Genomic DNA, 20,225 nt, shown 5'->3' on the forward strand with positions numbered 1-20,225 from the left:
CAAAGAACTATTATGAAAAAAATTGATATTTAGTAAATTTCTGAGTGATGATAATATGTACTTGATAAAAATATCTCTAATAAAGCTACATATATAATCATTGAATTTGTTTTCATATTTTTTAAAATTTAGATAAATGAGTTCCATGAATTGTCAGATTATCCCATAATTTAATATACTCCAATCAAACAGATCCTTAATACCGTGCAAATCAGCATGAGGTGCATGTTTTAAGGAAGCAACTTAATTAGATGTGACCCAATGTAGTAAGACACAATTCTTGCTTCTTTTCTCAAACTGAAGTTGGAGCATCTGGAATTCAGGATGCATTCTGTCAAAATCATTGTATATGGGATAGAAGCAACCTAGGTTTGAACCCATCATAACCCAATTTGGATATGCTTCCTCCCATCCAACCTCTTTAGAAGGCAATGAATCAGATGTTAAACGGCAACAAGCTACTACATCCTTGCTCACAGTGCTCCATGTCAGTGCCAGAAACTAATTGCATGCTTCTAACACATAGGCATGGCGTCCAATACTATTATATTTCAATTTTGTTTAATAAAAGTCTCCAATGAGTGCCAAACGACCCAGACCCAACCAATCACAAGCTTTATCTTCCACTGGTCGTAGACACATAGACCAATAGACTGAGGAGAGTTCATGGTCTCCAGGCTCCAAAGGCGGACGGATGGAGTGCCAATCCTTATCTTCTCGGACGTCCACAGTGCTATCCTCCGTGATGCACCGTTAGAAAGCGCAAAACATTTAAAACTTCTCGTGCACGCAACCACCACCAAATCACGCGTGGACGCCATGACTACTGGCTTTGCGAATGGCGATAGTTTTCGGAAAACTCGAGGAGAAGTATCCACGGACCCAACGTCAGAGGTCAAGCCGCATCATTTATGTTGCACGACTTTCAAATCAACCTTCCAACTACGTGGGTTCAGCTGTCTCTGCTCAGGCGTGTGGTGACTTGTGGATCGCTTGGGACCTTGCGTTCTGCTTCGTTTGGTTAGGGAAGCTCGCCATGCTTATCTTATCCTATCAACAACACGTCACAGCCGTGGACCAACTTTTTTTTTTTTTTTTTTTTTTTTGGGGGGGGGGGGGGGGGGGGGTGTAAAGTATCCGTGCATGGAGAATCTGCATGGATGCCTTGCCCCCGGGATCGGGCAGCAGAATTTCCACGACACAACTAAATTTCTATTTTAATTAAAAATATATGTGAAAGATTCTACGTCATTATTTTAAAAAAAAAAGTTTTTCTCATCAATCTAAATCCAGTAATTTAATGACTTTTTGCATTGAACAAGAGCTGAAGTAGAGTTGGCTGCTAAATATGAATGATAATTTTTACTGGACTGAGATATTATCATATATTTGTACCCTTCGATTCGTCATCATTTTTCTTAACAAGTTTTGCTCACCAACACTCAAATTAGATGCACAGTATTGAATAAAAGATGATACTTTCTGGTTCGTCAAGACTGGTAACCCACTCTCCATTATGTCCCAACAGACCTCGTAAAGTTTTCCATCATAGTTGAAAAATACTGTGAAAATAGTTAGAAAATATTAATTTAGGGGAAATGGTTTCTTGGATCTGTGGTTCCTGTTCCAAGGAATAAGGCGGTTCTTGTGGAAAGCCAAAAAGCATGGGTCCTCCGTCACGAGCATCCTGGGCACCATCTTTGGTCGGCCATTCTTTCAGGTGGCACCAATCGCTAGATAAGAAGAGGAATCAGAAACATAGCCTACTTTTTTAAAGAAAGGCTGCAAATTAAGGACGAAACTTTATTGGTGGAATGCATCATTTCCATTGAACGAGCAGTACAAAAAAAAAAAGTTGAGACCACATCGATGGGCGATGGTACAACTTGGAGGCAACTCCAAAACAACGGACGCTGGAATACTTTTAAATTACGTCTCATGTAGAATTTAATACACTTTAGTCTCATGTACGAGACTTACGGCCCCGATAATTGTGATTTGATGGCTTCACAATCTATTAGCACTAATTTTGAGTTTTAGTGGGAGAACAGTTGATGGGGAGAATATGAAATATTCTTTGATTTTCTCGGAGTGCTGATGTGTTGCTCGAGGAACCATACATTGTATTTGTAGCATAACAATAGTGTCCAAAACTGGAAACTACCAATCCAAATGTGTACAAACGGTCAACAATCTTGGTTTGATTTAGTATTCTGATATTTGAAACTTGATTTCAATTTTAAGCCAAAATGCCTTAGAAAAATTTCTATGGGCCACGTATCAGGCACGCAAAAATTTTTTTTTTTCAACACTGATACTACTGGCTGGCTAAGAAGGCCAATCATCTTGTGGAAAGTGGCAGGAGGAATTTTGTGTATGCTCCAATGGGAGCATCTAGTGTTACCCAGTCTCGTAATTGAGTTCAAGGACTTATTAGCTTGTCATGCTGCCTATGATTCTGATATGTTATATTTCTAATTTTGAAATTGCATCTATTAAAATTCTAACATGTTTTTTCGGGACTTAATGATGATCAGACTTGACATTACCAATAATATTTTATAATGCTTGGGATGGTAGAGGTACATTGCATTATGATTTGCTTGTGTTTGATTTTTCATTAATTTATTGTATGCTGCATTGTATCAATCCTAGTTATATAATAATATTAATTTCAGTTAACTTTTGTTTCTCATGTTTTATAAAGTAATCACTGTAGGAATCTGTGATATGAAATTTAGGCTGTATTATAATAATCGACTGAGAGAGCAAGTTTTACTATTAAATTTTATTTTTTATGTTTTATATAACGAGTGTAGGATGGTTCTTTGATCATATATCAAAATATAAATTTTGGATGCTGTTATGGACAGAAAATTTATTCCTTGACGAAGCCGATGCACAAAAAAAGCTGGATTTAGTCCGACCTTGATGCTAGCCGATCCATGATACTTGAGCCAATCTTACTCGGCATAACGAGAAAGATTGACCTTCAGCTCGGACACCGATCTTCAAATCCTGTGACTATCAGAAATAGCGATGACGAATGAATAAAGAAGAAATAACGAACATATCTCATCAAATAAAATAAAAGACCACAGGCGTATCTCATCCAATAAGTCAAGACTAACCACTTAATTTTCTTTCTTTTTTACAACTCTTCGGCCTCGCCTATAAATAAAGGCCCATAGAAGATGCCTAAGGTATGAAAAATACTTTTCTTCCTAAGCATTAACTTATTTTCATCTATTTCATAGGTCTGATTTGAGCGTTGAAAGATCTCCATCAGAATCAACTTCAGTCGAAAACTTATCTTGTAGGTCCTATCGTCAGCCCTCTGCCATTACCGACTTGCAATCTCTAACCAGCTTCCACCGAGCCGATCCAAGAAAGATTTCTGTCGCAGCAGATTGATGCTAGAAAAATGGCCCAAACCCATTTTATGGGAAGGAGTGAGTGTCCAATCAAAGAGAGTATCCAACCAATGAAACTTCATCGTGCCGCTCCAATGCTGCCAAATTACTAAAGGCTAGATTGGCCGACATCGATCAAATTTGATTCCCTCCAAACGATCAGATCTGACCATCTCCTAAATCGGCCAAACACTGATTGGATATCGGTCAACTATCTCCAGATTAGCTAGATGTCGATCAGATCCATGCAGATCATTTTCAGATTGGTTAACACCCCTGGACTATCCTAGTCGGGCTCAAAACTAGGGGGGTTCCAAATGAGGAAGAAGATCGCAACATCCAAATAAAGTAGATTGAGAAAATCTATCAATTTTTGAATCATTTTTGCTTTCTTGTCTATATTCAAAATTTAATTTGGATTTTTGGCAAGATCCAAACGAGGAAGGAGATCACAACATCCAAATAAAGAAGGAGATCGTAGCATCTAAACGAGAAAAAAGATCATAGTATCCAACCAAAAAAAGAGATCACAATATCCAAATAAAAATAGGGAGGATCCAAATGAGGAAGGAGATCACAATATCCAAACAGGGAAGGAGATCGTAGCATCTAAATGAGAAAAGAGATCATAGCATCCAAGCAAAGAAAGAGATCATAACATCTAGATAAAAAAAAGGAGAAGATCCAAATAAGAAATGAAATCGCAGCATCCAAATAAGAAATAAAATTACAAAAATCTCTTAATCATGATAGATACATACTTTCTCGTCCATATTTTTGAATTCTTAGCAGAATCCATACAAAGAAGAACATCGCACAAATTAAAAATCCAAACAAGAAAAATTTTGAAGCCAATCTCCTGAAGGTCAATCTCCCAAAGCTGACCTCTAAAAGGCTGACCTCTCAAAAGATGATCTCTCGAAGATTGAGCTCCTCGAGACTACCTCCATAAGCCGACCTCCCAAAGGTCAAGCTCATGAAAGTCGACCTCCCAAGGCCAACCCCTCAAAAGCAAGCTCCTGAAAGCTGACCTCTCCGAGACTACCTCCATAAGTGGACCTCTCGAAGGTCGAGCTCTGTCGACCCAAGGGTTGACCTCCCAAAGTCGAGCTCTTAAAATCGAAGTGAAAAGAATGACTTAAGGATGCCAACTAATAAAGGCCAACTAGAGACAAACTAACTAAGAGGAGACGAAATTGTCAGACCAGAGACCTACCATCTGAGCCAGTTGGATGGGATCTGCTATAATGATCTTGGAATTCAAGCAACCTATAGATGTACTACCAATAAATATAAGAAAACTCTCTTAATAAAACCTTTATTTTCCTTACCTCTCCAAGTTTTGCAGATAAATAGGGCTCCATATCAAGCCATTCGGAGAGAAAGAAGAACGCCAGACACTTCGTTGCCTAGACGATGTCTACTATGAGAAAGGCACTTCGTCTTCTAAAGGCATTTCGTTACCCAAATGAAGCCAACCACAAAAAAAGTACTTGATCATCTAGATGAAGTCCATCGCGAGAAAGGCACTTCATCACCCAGATGCCCGCCGCAAGAAAGGCACTTCATCGCCTAGACGAAGCCCACCATGAGAAAGATACTTTGTCACCCAGATGAAGCCTGCCATGAAGAAGGCACTTCGTCATCTAGACGAAGCTCGCCATAGGAAAGACACTTCATCACTCAGGCAAAGCCCATCATGAAAAGGGCACTTCGTCGCCTAGACGAAAGCCCGCCATGAGGAAGGCACTTCATTGCCTAAACAAAGCCCGTCATAAAAAAAGCACTTCGTCGCTCAGATGAAGCCCATCATGAGAAAAGCACTTCGTCGCTCAGACAAAGCCCATCATGAAAAAGGCACTTCATCACCCAGATGAAGCTCACCGCAAGAAAGGTGCTTCGTCACTCAAACAAAGCCTGCTGGCTTCGTCGTGAGAAAGGCACTTCATTGCCCAGACTCATCACCCAGACGAAGTCCACCATGAGAAAGGCACTTCATCGCCTAGACGAAGCCCATCGCAAAAAAGGCAATTCGTCACCCTGATGAAGCTCACCTCGATGAAGGAACAAAGTTCTCGAAGTACTCCAAAATAATCTTAGCATTCGAATGGTTGGGTGACCTTAGTAAATCCAACACAACAAGACCTCGAAGGTGCTTCATCTCAAGATGAATATAGTCATAAGAAGGATGCTTCATCATCTCGAAGAAAATAGCCACAATAACATCTTGAAGGCATTTCGTTTCAAGATGAATACAGCCATGAGAAGGATGTTTCGTCACCTTGATGAATATAGCCATGATAATTTTTTGAAGATACTTCATCTCAAGATGAATATAATAATGAGAAGGATACTTTGTCACCTCAACGAATATAGCCATGGAGTTCTTCGAAGGTGCTTCATCTCTAAATGAATATATCCATAGAAAAAAGACCTAAGATAACCATGAGCGAAGGAAGCCCCTCGTCCTTTTGACAAGCCGAGCTACAGGCAACAGTGGCAAAAAGAATCCTTAGAGGATCAAAACATAAAAAATGCTGATCTAAGCTAAGAAATTATTATACATACCCAAAGCCACCTCGAAGACGTGCCAAAGAATATGCTACCTCCAAGAGACTGCTTAAAAGTGCCTGAACATCTCGGCCTACACTATCCAACTTAAGATAAGTTGTCCAAATGTGGCTTGCTTAAAATGATGCTACAATCTTCATGGGTCAAATATCTGAATCAGGATTGGCGTTGGCTACTAAAAGCTGATGTACTACCTTCGTTTGACCTAATACTAGTTCGAATTTGAGAGTAGGGGGCTTATGTTATGGGCAGAAAATTCTTTCCCTGATGAAGCCGTCGCACAAGAAAGTTGGGTCCGATCCAACTTTGATGCTAGCTGATCCATGGCACTTGAGCCAACTTTATTCGATATAACAGAAAAGATTGACTTTCAGCTCCCATGCAGATCTTCAAATCCCATGACCACCAGGAATAGTTGATGACGAGCGAATAAGAAAAAGATAACAAACATATCTCACCAGATAAGACAAAAATAAGATATATCTCGTCCAATAAGTCAAGGCAACCACCTGATTCTTCTTTCTTCTCACGGTTTTTCAACCTTTATCTATAAATAAGATCCACAGGAGACCCTCAAGGTATGAAAAATACTTCTCTTCCTAAGTGCTCACTCCTTCCCATCTATTCTAGAGATATGACTTATCGGAGCTAACTCCGATTGGAGATTTATCTTGCAGGTCCTGCCAATACCTTTACCATCACCGACTTGTGACCGCCGTTCAGCTCCATCCGAGCTGACCCAAGATAAATTTCTACAACAACAGTTGCTATTATAATCAATGAAATATAAAAAAAAAATTATTTCATATATTGACCATAAAATGATTCAATGATCATTGTACGGTAATGTAAAACTCAAGTTTCATTATAACCGATAAACTACAAAAGCCTATCATCAAATTTTATTCCCTGTATCTTTATAATCAATGTATTACAAGGAAACCTCATATCCATTTCCCATGTTTTATACAAGGATCGCAAAATGATCCTATGATCATCTTATAGAAACATGAGATTTGAATTTTGTTATAGTAATGAAGCAAGCCTAGACTCGTCCCAAATTTTCTTTCCTTTATTTAAACAGACCACATAATTGTTTTGTGGTAGCTATATGAAAATACAAAAATGAGGTTATAATATAAATCATAGAGATCTCTATCATTAGATTTTCATTTCCTATGTTTCATACTCCATAATGGTTCCAAGACTCTTATATAGGATTCATAAAGTTTTAGCTGTATTATAATCAATGAATTACAAACGTACTTGTTTTAAATTTTTATTTCTTAAATTCCATATAATGACCTAGCAAAGGTTTTTTTGTCACTACTTGTGAAAATGAAATTTAGTAAAACAAATGAATAACAAAAGGGTGTTCCATTAAATTTCAGATTTTATATATTGACTCCATAATAAAACTATGGTCGCTGTATGAAAAATAAAATCTAAGCCTTATTATAATTAATGAACTACAGAATGCTGTCATCAAATTTTAGTTTTCATGTTTTATTTTGTAACCACAGAGCGGAGATGCGATTTCTATATTAAAATATAAGGTTTATGTTTTTAAAATAATTAATGAACTATAAAGAAACTCGCTTCAGAAATCACACGGAGATCCATAATCAAATTTTATTTCCTATGGTTCATATGATGTCCTCTATATAATTTTGTTGTCACAACATAAAAACACCAAATTGTGGCCTTGTTTTAGCTAATAAATGATATACGGATCCATCATTAAATTTCATTACCCTTATAAAAATTATTCATATGATTATTATACGAAAAATCTTCAAACAACGTATTAATACAATCTTAATGATTTTTTAATAATCAAATCATAATTAACATCTTATGCTAACAAGGCTATGCATAATTGTGACCGGCGGGAACATGCAGCCTGCTGTTCCACATCGTCCAGCCTTTAAAATGTGTTCCTTTCCAAATACCTTAAATAGGCCCACTTGTATCCACACGTGTTGAATTTTTGTTTGCAAATGCGCTGTTTGCTGAACAGTCCTGTACAGCTGATGAGCTGTTGATGTCAGCCTCCATGCCACGTTGTAGCAATCATCGTCCCTGCGCCGGTCGTTATCCAATATCCACACCACCGCCTTCCATCCGAAGCCTACAAATTCCAACATCCAACGACCGTCATAAAAATCTCTAAGCGATTACTCGATCGACCATCAAATAAATATTAACGTTAAACACGGACGGCAGATCGAGCAATCTCATACAAAAACTATATACGGACATGTCCTCTAAGCGGCGTCGTTACTTTTAAGCGAGCTAACCGACCCCGGGGCGTGTCGGATTATTCCCGGGCTTTCCTCCCTTGTTTTGTCGAAGAGATGGCAGCGGCGACGGAGGCGGCGACGGCTGCTGCGGGGAAGGAGGAGGCGGCGGACGAAAAGACGGTGATGGTGGTGGCGATCGACGAGAGCGAGCACAGCTACTACGCCCTGGAGTGGACCCTTGAGCACTTCTCCCCCAAGCTTCGCGGCCCGAGCCCGCCTTTTAAACTTGTTATCGTCCACGCCAAGCCCATCCCTTCCTCCGTCCTCACCCTCGGGGCGCCGGGTACTCCTCCCCAAACCTTATTCTTAGCTAGGGTTTCGGGTTTTGATGCTCTGGCGTTGGGGATTGGTATTAATCTTCGATAAAAATCGTTTCTTTGGTGTTAGGGGCTGTGGATGTGCTGCCGTTTGTGGAAGCCGACCTGAGGAAGAGCGCGGCGAGTGTCGTGGAGAAGGCTAGGGAGGTCTGCGAGGCCAAATCGGTAATCTTCTGAGCTTGGTTTTTTTTTTTTTTTTTTTTGGTAAGAGAGCTTGGTGTTTTGAGTACTTGTTATACTTGTACCAATTTTTTTGCAATTTGATTACTTTTTTTTTTCTCCTCCTTCTGGGGTTTTGATTTTCTAAGAGTATTTGAGGCTTGAAGACAAATTAGATTGAATTAGAAACTGGGGAAGGGGTTTCTTGAGATAGTTTGTTCTTTATTTTCAATGTTTCTTGTTACTTGTCTCAAGGATGGATTTTTGTCAATGGCCTGTTTGGATGGTTGGCCCCAGAATCCCATAAGATTCTTGAGCTGGGCCAGTACACCACTAAAAATATTAAATTATAAGCTGGGCTAGACCTATGTTTTGACTATGATAGATAACATTTTGAGGGCTGGTCTGAATCTCATAGGGAGAAAGCAAGCCCACTGAAAATTTAGTTCAGGATAGTTGTAAACACGGATCAACCCACTGAAAATTTAGTTTAGGATAGTTATAAACATAAACCTAGTCCAACTTATCATCCAGTACTTTTGATGGTTGGGCCATGAATTTAATAGATTTTGAGCCCAGACATCCGAACAGGACTAGTCCTCCCGTTCAGATGTCTGGGCCAAAATTCTATGGATTCATGGGTTGAGCTAAGACAACCAGTTAAGTCAAGCTAGATTAAGCCCATAGTTATAAAAACCCAAAGAGTCCGGTTTGGATGTGTGGATCCAAAATCCTATGGGATTCATGAGTTGAGCTAAGATAATCAGCTAAGTCAAACTAGATTAGGCCTATAGTTATAAGAACCCAAAGAATTATTGGAGTAGGCAGGCCAGAATCCCATAGGGAGCCCCAAAAAAAAAAAAAAGACCTATCAACTATGACACTGACTAAGCAATAAAATGTATGAAATATTCAAAAAATAAAGTCCAATATTTGCTTTCTTGTTCCTAGCGCTTTATCTGAATGTTAACAATGAAATTAAAGGGGCTGAAAACCCTTGTCTTAAAGAACATAAAATCATTTATTCCCCTCAAATTGACGTGTTCTTGTTTTGTATATTGGGAAAACTAGGAGTTTCCTTATTTGTATGTCCTGACTGCAGGTGAGCCCACTGGTTGAGGTGGTTGAAGGAGATGCGAGGTATGTTCTCTGTGAGGCAGTAGAAAAGCACCATGCTGATATGTTGGTTGTGGGCAGCCATGGTTACGGAGCAGTAAAAAGGTAGGACTCTTTCATTGAATTCTTTTATGTAGATTTTGCAGAAAGTCTCAGAAATGTCATATTTTTAAAGCGCCATTCATTTGTCAATTCGAAGTTCATGATGTGAGGATCCTGAAAGTCTCCTTGTTGAAATTCCTGAAGTGTTATATGATTATTATGATAGATAAGCTACTTGGGAAATGCAGAACTATTTAGCTTTTTCTGCACTCTTTTAAGTTCTGACCATATCATGACAATAATAACTGCATTCTGTGTGGGATACATTCTGAGATCAAGATTTTATAACAACAGCATTTCTTTAAAGTGTTCTTTAAGTGTGACACTATGATTAGTCGGCTATTTAGAAAACTTAGTAACTTAACTTCCAGGGTAGTTTTAATTTCTCAGGATGTAACAACACTATAGCACTAAGACAGTTTAACTTGATTAATAGGGGTCTTCTAAATCTAAAAGTTCTTAAATCAATTTGGTAGATTCATTTCCATGAATGTTTGGCTGATGTCCAAGTGTATCAAGTCAGATGCTAAGATAGGTTTAGGAAGCAGACTATTCATGATTTCTAGTTGCTGTGCAGAAGCGTTTCAAATAAGGGTGGACTTCATAGTCCTAAAAAAGGTAGATGGGAGAAGTGTGGCAACTGGAAAGGAGACTGGATTCTGTTTGATCATTTCTCCAATTAATGGTCTAGATATCATCTTTCAACTTTGTTTATAATTTCTTTGCTTTTGTTATGACTTTTATGTGCTGAATAGGTGTCAAACTTGTTTGTGCAACTTGTTGTGGTTCTAATAATATGGAGGGCACCAATAGTCCCATATCGGTTGTGAGTCTAGGGGGACTCGCGCTTATAAAGAAGGAAAAATTATTCCCACGTGAGGTGCCTTTTAAAAGGCAAAACCGTGAGTCCCATAGACTAGAGCGGATAATACCTCACGTGATGGGCCAAGCCCTTTTCCGCAACAATGACGCGCCAGGTAGGAGTCGAGGTCCGCCTCGATTTTCTGGGGTCGAGGTCCTCTTTGGCGGACTGTGGGACTCCTTGGACTATACACATCGGAGTCTCCCTTGACTGGAGGGCTCTGTTGTGGTTCTAATAATGTGAAGGGCACCAATACTCCCACATCGGTTGTGAGTCAAGGAGGACTCGCGCTTATAAGGAGGAAAAATCCTTCCCATGTGAGGTGCCTTTTAAAGGGCAAAACCGTGAAGTCCATGAGCCAAAACGGACAATACCTTACATGACGGGCCGAGCCCTTGTCTGCAACACAACTCATTAGGTCATGTGACAAACTTTAACAACTGAGGATAGGTATCAGGTGAAAAAGACCGGTCATGTGATATAAAGAGGGTCTAATTTTTGAAATCCTAAACAATGCTGAATTGCTAAGTGGAGCTGGTATAGATGGGAATTTTTTTGGTGGGTGTGTTGTTGGGCATCATTTGATTCAATGAGGTTGAAGCACAGGGAGGTCATTCGACGAGGCTGAAGTCAACTCGAACCTTCACTAGCTCTGGAAAAAGCCAATTTAGGCACAGATATCAGGTAAAAGACACCAATATCAGTTACTGTTTGATGGTTGATTTTGGTGGTACGGAAGAGTAAAGAAATGATGGCTTTTCTGGCAGTTGGAAGTATATTGCCGGTTGGATCAAGATTGCTGGAATTTCAGAAACTTGTCCAGATTGACAGGGCAAAAGGGCAGAGGGTTTCCCCTTTTGTTTTTCAAGTCCTGAAAGGAGTCTGGTTTGTATTGTTTGACTTCATGTTGAGAACCTTTATAACTAGAATTGGTAAACTATATTATTGTTATCTTTTAATGATTGTGTCAAACTTTAATAAAATTTAATAAGTGTAAAATATGAATTTTGATTCAAAATTACAAAAAAAATGTTAATCGCTATGAAGTGCTTTAAACCACAAATGACAAAAGCTGATCATAATTGCCTGTTTTAAATATAATGTGATTATAACAATTTTCTCTGACACAAGTGAATGATCATGGACCAATCTCAACAAAATATTCTTTTCTGAGAGGAAGCGAGCTGAAGCCAGAATTCATCAAGAGAATGAAGATCACAACCTCCCAGAAAGTGAGGAGATAAACATAGAGCAAAAGAAAGGCACCAAAAGTGCCACAAGAGAATTACTTGAGCTCCAGCTTTGATAAAATAGGAACCAATTGATTTTGTGATAAATGTGTGATGCCCAATCTTTTAGAAGAGGTAAAGATGTGGCGATCAACACTTCTAGTTGCTCAGATTTATCTGAAAAGATTCTAGCATCACTCCAACCACCAACACCTATATTGTTACATCATATCTCAACGAAATATTCTCAATATAAGATTCTATTAACTACAGTTTTGGGTAGATCAACTTAAAGGAGACAGCAGAAAATGATCTATGCATTCATATTCTTTTTGGTGTGTTTTATGGTGCAGCTAACACCGGATTGCCCCTGAACTTTTGCAGGGCAGTTTTGGGTAGTGTGAGTGACTACTGCGCTCATCATGCTCAGTGCACTGTGATGATAGTGAAGAAACCCAGGTCAAAGGGTTGAGTGATTTAGTTGACAAGCTGGAGACAGTTTCCATCAGTGTATATCCAATAAAATTCTTGCATAATAGCAAGATACTTAGTTACGTACACACTACATGTCCATTATATCTTATAGTTGCTTCTGTATTGTTCTTTATGGATCTAGCAGTGTTTGTGAATCGAATATAGCAATATCTTGCTTTATCCTTTGTTCTCAATCTTTCCCTTCAATAAAACATCATACTTGCTGGTGAGCTTTGGTGCTATGTTGGAAAGACGTTCTCGTTGCTCCCAATATTTGGAAAGAGGTTCTCTCTAGCTGGAGGAACCGATCGTGTTGCGGCCATAAACAAAGCAATCCACCTGATACTCTAAATCTTTTTGTATAGACTGATCTATTTGTACCAAGTAAAGCAATTCGACCTTATAAATCAAACCCCTTGGGTTTGTTTATTGAAAGAACTCATACAAAGAAAGGATGGCCAACGACATTTGTGTTCTTTCCTTTCATACTTCGGCTAGTGAATCACCACTCATCTCAAGTCAGATCTGTGCAAATAAAAACACGATTGTGGCATCGTCAGGAAAAGAACACCAGGATGAAAGAGAAACTAATCGCTTTACCTTCTTTTGTTACCAGTCATCCAGGAATCCGCTTGTTAGACTGACAGGGAGTGGATGGATTGGACCCAAGAACCCTGCAGCGGACTCCAAAACTGGTCACAGCACAGGTATATTGATTCCATTTTTTTAATGCATCCAAAGAATTGGACCATCGAGCGCAAACCAAGCAGCCAAAACCCATTGCAGGCTCTAATAATTTGAGCATGGGAAAAATATCAGGAAAACCTTATATGTTCCAGTTCAAACCAATATACTATTTATGGATCCAATGGTCACGCATGATCATGCCTCACTTCAGCTAAATGCTAAAGGTCACTTAGCAGAGGAGTATTAAAACATAATTTGTTTTTTAAATAAAAGGTTGAACAAGACTGAGACTGAGATCAAAGAACATGTGATAGCTTGAGCGTGCCAAAAATATTAGCACGTTTAAGCCCTAATGCCCTAAGAGGGCAGGGTACTATAGAACCATACAAACAATGACAAAACCTATCAAAGCATCAGTAGCTGCTTAGGTCACTAGTAACTTTCCTCATTTACCGTCCGTTTAGTACACGTTGATGCATCATTGCCTGTACACAATCACATGCTTTCAACCATCCAATTTTAACTGCATATCCCAATAGATCTCATGTCTCAGACACGAGATACAAGACCAGAGTCCACTTGGAGTCTGTTGAATCTCGGCAATTCAACATAAAAAATTCTGACAGGAAAGCAGTAAATAAACTAAATAGTAATTATTTTTTAATCAAATCAATATCACCAAATGATCCAACTAAATATCCCAAAGAAAAGTCCAAATTCTCAATCATATTAAAAGTTAAGGCATTGCTTCCACGTCTCACTCAACACAAAACGGGGTAAATGATAAATAAGCTGAAGTTACAGCACATCTCATCAGGAGTCGGGTAAATTTCAGCATTTGACCTCCTTCAGCCCATAGGCAAAATATAAGAATGTTGGATCAGTTGCACCATCTTTGTAGTATGCAAAGACTAGGCACCCATCATCGTGCATACTCTCCCCTACAAAACTGCCAAGAAACAATCCATGTGAGCAGACAGCCAGACAAACACAATAAAGTAAGTTGTTCATAACAACATCATTAAATGGTAAGTTGCACTGAATTTTCACATGAGTGTAATTTAGTCAATCAAAGTTCCGTGGAGTTTGCAGATGACAGAATGCAAAGGGGAGGCCACCAAACCAAGAGCCATCTAACCAGTGCGAGGTAGTGGAGCCTAGAGAAAATGCATAAGTATAAATCTACATAGATCTTGCGCTCTTCAACCAAGATTTACCAGGCGCCAACCAGAGGAATGGCGGTGTGTCTCACCATCCCAGTAAAGGGCACTGTCGTGAGTGTCACAGCAGGATGAGTCAGGAAATGGACTGAGATAGGATGAGCTATCCAGCATCCCAAGGTTCGGAACGCATCGGAAAAACCAGGATGGTCTCATCCCACTTTATTTAAAATAAACCTTTCTGGGTACCTATCTAGCTACAATACATTGGGCAATATCATTTTAATCCATGATGTATACATTGCAGTAAAAAAACACTGATTCAATTTGCAAGGAAAACAGCATATGCTATCACTGCAGAACAACACTAAATAGCAGTTATTTCATAGAACGCCAGCCCCCAAATAGCAGGGAAAAGGCTGGATGGTTATTTCATAGAACAAAACCTCAAAAGAAAACAAAATATAGCTTTGTTGTACCAAGTTCTGTAGTAATGAGATAGCAAGTAATTACTAAATAAAATAATTAATAGATCCCTATATATAAATATATAATATTGCTGCTTCCCAGCTCACTACCTTCTCTGCTCAGTGGACCAGTCTCTTATTGCAGCTGGGGATTGGTGCCGTACACGGGTCATGCAGGTCACAGCAGGCCCCATGTACCAGTCCAATCACCCTGCGCCGGTATTCTGAGCAGGGAAAGGGGAGTGAAGAAGTGAAGCTTTTTCCCTATATGATATATGAGTAAATTCTTAAAAAAAATTGTCAAACACTTGTCCATCAAAATACTTACAATTGCAGGTCACTAAGCTTTGAAAGTAAAAACTTGGTAGCTCCCTCAATGTGTTTCTTAAATAGCTCCTGCTTCTCGGCATCCAATTTAGGAGTCAAATTTTTGATATATCTCTTCATGAAGGTCACAAATTGTTTCTTATCGAATGCCGGTTGCTCCTGTAAAAGTAAATGAACAATAAATAAGCAAATATAATATATTTGATCTACATATCTCAGACTAAAATTAAACAAATAATTTTAACCAAAACGAGGAATGCTGACCTGAAGCCTAAAAGTATCCACAATATCGACCACCTTAACAGCCTGGTCATCAACTCCTTCATCTTCTTCACCACCTTCGGCGGAAGGGTTTGCACCAATGTCGACATTTACTGCTCCTTGAATGACCCACTGTCAAATAATGCCAGTTTTCAACTTTTGTTTCTAGGTTATCAAATGCAATGACAATTTTCAACTTTTTCATATTTAATATTAAAATTTCCTCTTGCTCAAAAAAATATATTAAAACTTCTTCCACAGAGTGGGAAGATCAGCAACAATTTAGATGTAAAGTAAAATTTTTATCCTATGATAGCACCCACCCACATATAAGGTTTTGAAAAACTTCCCTCACATCAAAAATCCACGAATCACATACATGCACAACATATAATGCATAATTGCAGAGTACTCATGCAGACAAATACACGCACAAGGAAAAAAAAAAGAACATGTGAAAAACAATTAAATTTCACAATATGGATGATTAAAAAAAACTTATACTGGCAAATATATGGCCAACAATGCTGACCTTTCCTTCAACTTCCCACAGCATACCATTGTGTATTTCCTTGTACGGAAATGAGTCCGACAAAAGCTCATCGCCTGAATTGCATTAAACACATAATTATTTCTATTAACAGGTGACATGGAGATCAAAACTGGGAAAACATAATCTTGAAAACAAAAATATGAATCCTTTCAAATTTAAAAAAAAAAAATGGAGAAGAGGGCATGGTAACAAGAATCAATAAAACTTTACATATAGAAGTAATTTTACACGGCCTAAGCCACGAAATAGACCTGAGCAGTATTCTTACGACAAACAAATATACCATTATTTACATATAAAAGTAATTTTACATGTCCTAAGCTACAAATAGACCTGAGCAGCATCCTTAGGACAGGCATTAGGTAGAAAATGCTCAACAACAAATACTAAATTATTCCTTTAGCTACAGGGACTCCATACCAACATTAAGTTTCTCAACAAACAATAAATAATAGGAGTTATCTAGATATGACTATAGCAGTTGGATGAGAAAAGAGACGTTCTCATTATAGCAGAAATAGGATGTCAAAGCATCAGAATCAGTTGATCCCTGATGAACAAGGAAGAACTCAAGGGCCATACATATTACCATTTCAATCAATACCTTTCATACTTCATGTAAGTGAAAGTGAACATTGAGGTGCAGTGGTAACTGAAAAGTATTTGATAGTTAATGACCTATAGAGGTCCGAGATCATTCGGCATGCGAGATAACTATGGAGAAAGTACCCATCATTTAACTATTCAGTTGCCCTGGATTCCAACCTAGAGAAAGAAGAGCTTAACAAATTAAAATTTAGTACAACCATGAGATTCTGACATCCAATCTATTCAAATGCTTATGAATTTTTATGTCATGCCCATTAATGCCTCCATATATGTTAAACCCATGTGCTTGCCCCTTAGTGTTACCTAACCGTCCAGAGATCTTCAACAATGTTTGCTTGCATGCATTTTATCTTTAGGTTCTTTCCTTTCTATCAAAGGCATCCATGGATGAACGTTACGTATGTTGATATTTGTTTGGCTGACTCAATTAAGAGGCATTCTTAATTTGCTTGTACCCATAGATGGAAGTCATTTGAGGGTCTTGCTGAAACTCAGCAAGGATTACACCAAGAAACCAGCAGGAATTTTGAGGAACACACAAGACATAGATGGAGAGCATTTAGAGACATCTACATTTAGAACTTTAACTAAACAAGAAATCAGCCTTTTTGAACAGTAGCACAATAATTCAGCCTTTTAGAAAGGCAGCTTTGTAATTTACAATGTATCAAAATATTCCATTTACAGCAATCAGCTAAAAGCACATCATTTGAGTAGCTGAAGAGCATTACTAATGATAATTTCATATCAGGGACTTGTTCATCCCTAAAAGCATATAGAAAAGTCAAAGGGGCAGACGTGACAGAGTGCGCAAAACTATGCATCAATAAAGCAAACAATCTCAAATTAGAACATCTTAAGTTAGTGAATCACCTCTAGGATCCTTACACCAGCATGCTTCATACAAACAGAGGAACAAAAGTCCCTGCAGTATGTAATCAAGATTTATATGCGAGACAATTCCAGATGGTTAAGTACAGAGCAAAAATTGGATTTTTTTGGAACATGACAGTCCAAACATACCGACCAATTTATTTCATTCTAAAAAGAGATCACCAGTTACATATGCAAAATTATTTCCAATGGATCTACCTCAACTTGTGTAAGATTCACCTCTCCAAGTTGGGTTCGCATAAATCCAAGCAAGCATCTACAAAATTCTTCTTCGCTGTTGTTGTGAATCCTCTAAAATGTGGAAATACAAAATAATCTTTTTGCACTATAATCTCATGGTTCTCTAAGTTTATTTTCAATCAATATATTTTTATCATGTTCGAGTATTAAATGGTGTCAAGTCAATAGACCAATCTTCAGCATCGTAAAAAAGGTATCTTCTTTCAAATAGGCATCCTACGTAGCTAGTTAAAGCAAATAAAATGTTCAGGTGGAAACAATTTTGAATACAATGACCTAGTCACTTAATACCAACAACATCATACACTGTCCACACAAACATGGATCTTCATATGCCCTATTATGTGATGTAAGGTATTAGCAGTTTAACTAGAAGGGGAAAAAACTGGCAGCTCCAAAGGTGTTTGAGAAAAGAAGAGGCAAGGATAGAGACAGATGGTGGAAGAAGGCAGAGGCAAACGAGTTAGCAACAATACTCCTTATAAAGTCAAACTACTGTTCAACCCCCTTTATATAGATGATACTCCAGGATAGCACAGCCTATTTTTGTTGACTAACAAGTCCAAATCCATCCAACAATTTTAGTATTTTATAAAGCATAATTTCATACCTTGACACGTTGTTCTAAAATCATTACAGCACATCTAGATGGCCTGGTGAGCTATTAATGGCAACAAATTGAAGCACTAAATCTCCAGTGTAAGGGGCTAATAGTGGTTTACAGAAAGATGAAATAACCATCTAAAAATAAAATCCCCTGATAAGGGATTTGAAGTACATCGCAAGGTAATCACTTTCCACCTTGATCTCTCGTCCTACACTCCCTGCCTTCTGTCAACTCTATCAATCTTGTAAATAGCTACTTTTTTAACTGGAGGACCTGATGCTCTCATAAAGATGAATATTTTTGGTATTTTATTCTAATATCTACTTCATCCTTCTCTTGTCCACATTTCAGCTCCACCTTAATCAGAAAAATAAGACAAATAAGCCCCTAGCTGCACGAACATCACATAATTATCAGAAAAATCATACCCTTGCAAAACATTCGATTCATTTTAAGAGAAGATATATTTTTATGCCAAACAAAATCCAAATCCATATACAACAGCAGAAAAAACAGCTCAAAATATGAATATAAATAGCCACCCAGCAGGAAAACATCCCTATCATTAGGCACATCCCATCTAAAATAGCCCACATCACAAGAAACAGCCATGATCACAAAATCCCCAATTGAAAAGGAGTCGGCTAAGCAGATTAAATCCCGTAATCAAAAAAGAAAAAACATGACCAAATACCAAAAATTACACAAAACATGACAGATTTACAGAAGATCATGAAAAAAGAACACAGTTTAACTAATAAAATTCTTCGATTGGATGTTATTCAGCCTCCAAGGTCGCATCTTTCCCTCAAATCCGAGGCTTACACGAATAAAGATCAACAGAGACAAAAGATAACATGCGGATCGGCGAACTACCTGTGAGAAGATCCTGGTAGACGAGCATGATTCCTCCAAAGAGCAAACCCTAACCCCCGGTGACCGAATAGACGAAGGAGCGGGCGAAGGAGGCAGGAGAGAGAGGGATCTAAAAAGGTGGCCGCGAGGATCTTATATGGGCGAGAGAATTTGGGGTTTCGAGCGGGGTGTCGCTGGCTACAGTTGAGTCCATCGTTGGTGTTCGAGTTTCACACGAGCTCTTTTCCGGTCCGTCCGATCAGCGAGATGAATTCTGATCTCAAAGATGTTCACACCGGAAGTCCAGGTGACCAAATTCTTATCGGATTGTTATGATTAGGTCTCAAATCCAAAACCGATCTAATCTAAATGGTCTGGTTCGAGTTCGGGGATGGACTACCATGGGCTTTAGACGCCTTTTGAATCCAATTCTTGGACGCTAGGATAATGATAACACTACAATAAAAATGTTGCACGGTACTCTAGTGTCGATGCAAGATAATGGAGAGGCTGCATGAATTATGGTTAACAGAGAGAAAAAATTTGGAAGAAATAAGTATAGCTGCCAATATGAATAGGATCTGTGAAATTTATCTCATAAATTTTTTTCTCCATTTTCATTTCCTCAAACTCACTTTATCTAGATATCCAACTTTAGATCTTAGATTTTAAATCTTGTAAGATGGTACCATCCTCATTTTCTAATGAAACAAGATATACCATCATCTCCTTCTAATGAAACAAGATATACCATCATCTCCTCTCATTTGGATACTTGAGATAAGAAAATATCTCAAGATGTGCCGATTAAATTGGATGATCCTATCCTAACACATAAGATGATACTCATCTTGATATCTCATGAAATATCCGATCGGGACTTGATTCTTGCTTAGTTCACCCACTCATAAATCCTAATCCTCTTTTAAAGCTCTAGTACATAGGCACATATACATAGCCACCCCATATTTGGCCCACTGTGCACCATCGTGGAGTATCATCTAATGAGATGCTCCTAA

General features: G+C 38.4%; 2 protein-coding genes and 1 long non-coding RNA gene across 3 annotated transcripts in view; 1 reads left to right on the forward strand and 2 right to left on the reverse strand.

Annotated features, from left to right (window-relative positions):
• The first annotated feature begins 8,104 nt into the window (after positions 1-8,104).
• Positions 8,105-12,787, forward strand: LOC105057551 (universal stress protein PHOS34). The gene is given in 4 exon segments (NM_001404966.1): positions 8,105-8,570; positions 8,675-8,769; positions 9,866-9,984; positions 12,457-12,787. Coding segments are annotated over 4 exon segments (531 nt in total). The 5' UTR covers positions 8,105-8,341; the 3' UTR covers positions 12,545-12,787.
• Positions 8,946-20,225, reverse strand: part of LOC140853739 (uncharacterized) — a 16,868-nt gene continuing 5,588 nt past the window's right edge. Inside the window, exon 3 of the long non-coding RNA XR_012136847.1 lies at positions 8,946-9,038. This is a non-coding gene — a long non-coding RNA (uncharacterized lncRNA). The remainder of the gene's footprint in view (positions 9,039-20,225) is intronic.
• Positions 13,872-19,384, reverse strand: LOC140853717 (translationally-controlled tumor protein homolog). The gene is made up of 5 exons (XM_073248587.1): positions 19,228-19,384; positions 15,981-16,054; positions 15,452-15,580; positions 15,189-15,346; positions 13,872-14,182 (listed from the first exon to the last, which is right to left on the reverse strand). Exons 1-5 carry the CDS (start codon positions 19,253-19,255, stop codon positions 14,065-14,067), a joined length of 507 nt encoding a protein of 168 aa, XP_073104688.1. The 5' UTR covers positions 19,256-19,384; the 3' UTR covers positions 13,872-14,064.

Source organism: Elaeis guineensis, chromosome 14, assembly GCF_000442705.2.
Source record: "Elaeis guineensis isolate ETL-2024a chromosome 14, EG11, whole genome shotgun sequence".
Lineage (NCBI taxonomy): Eukaryota > Viridiplantae > Streptophyta > Magnoliopsida > Arecales > Arecaceae > Elaeis > Elaeis guineensis.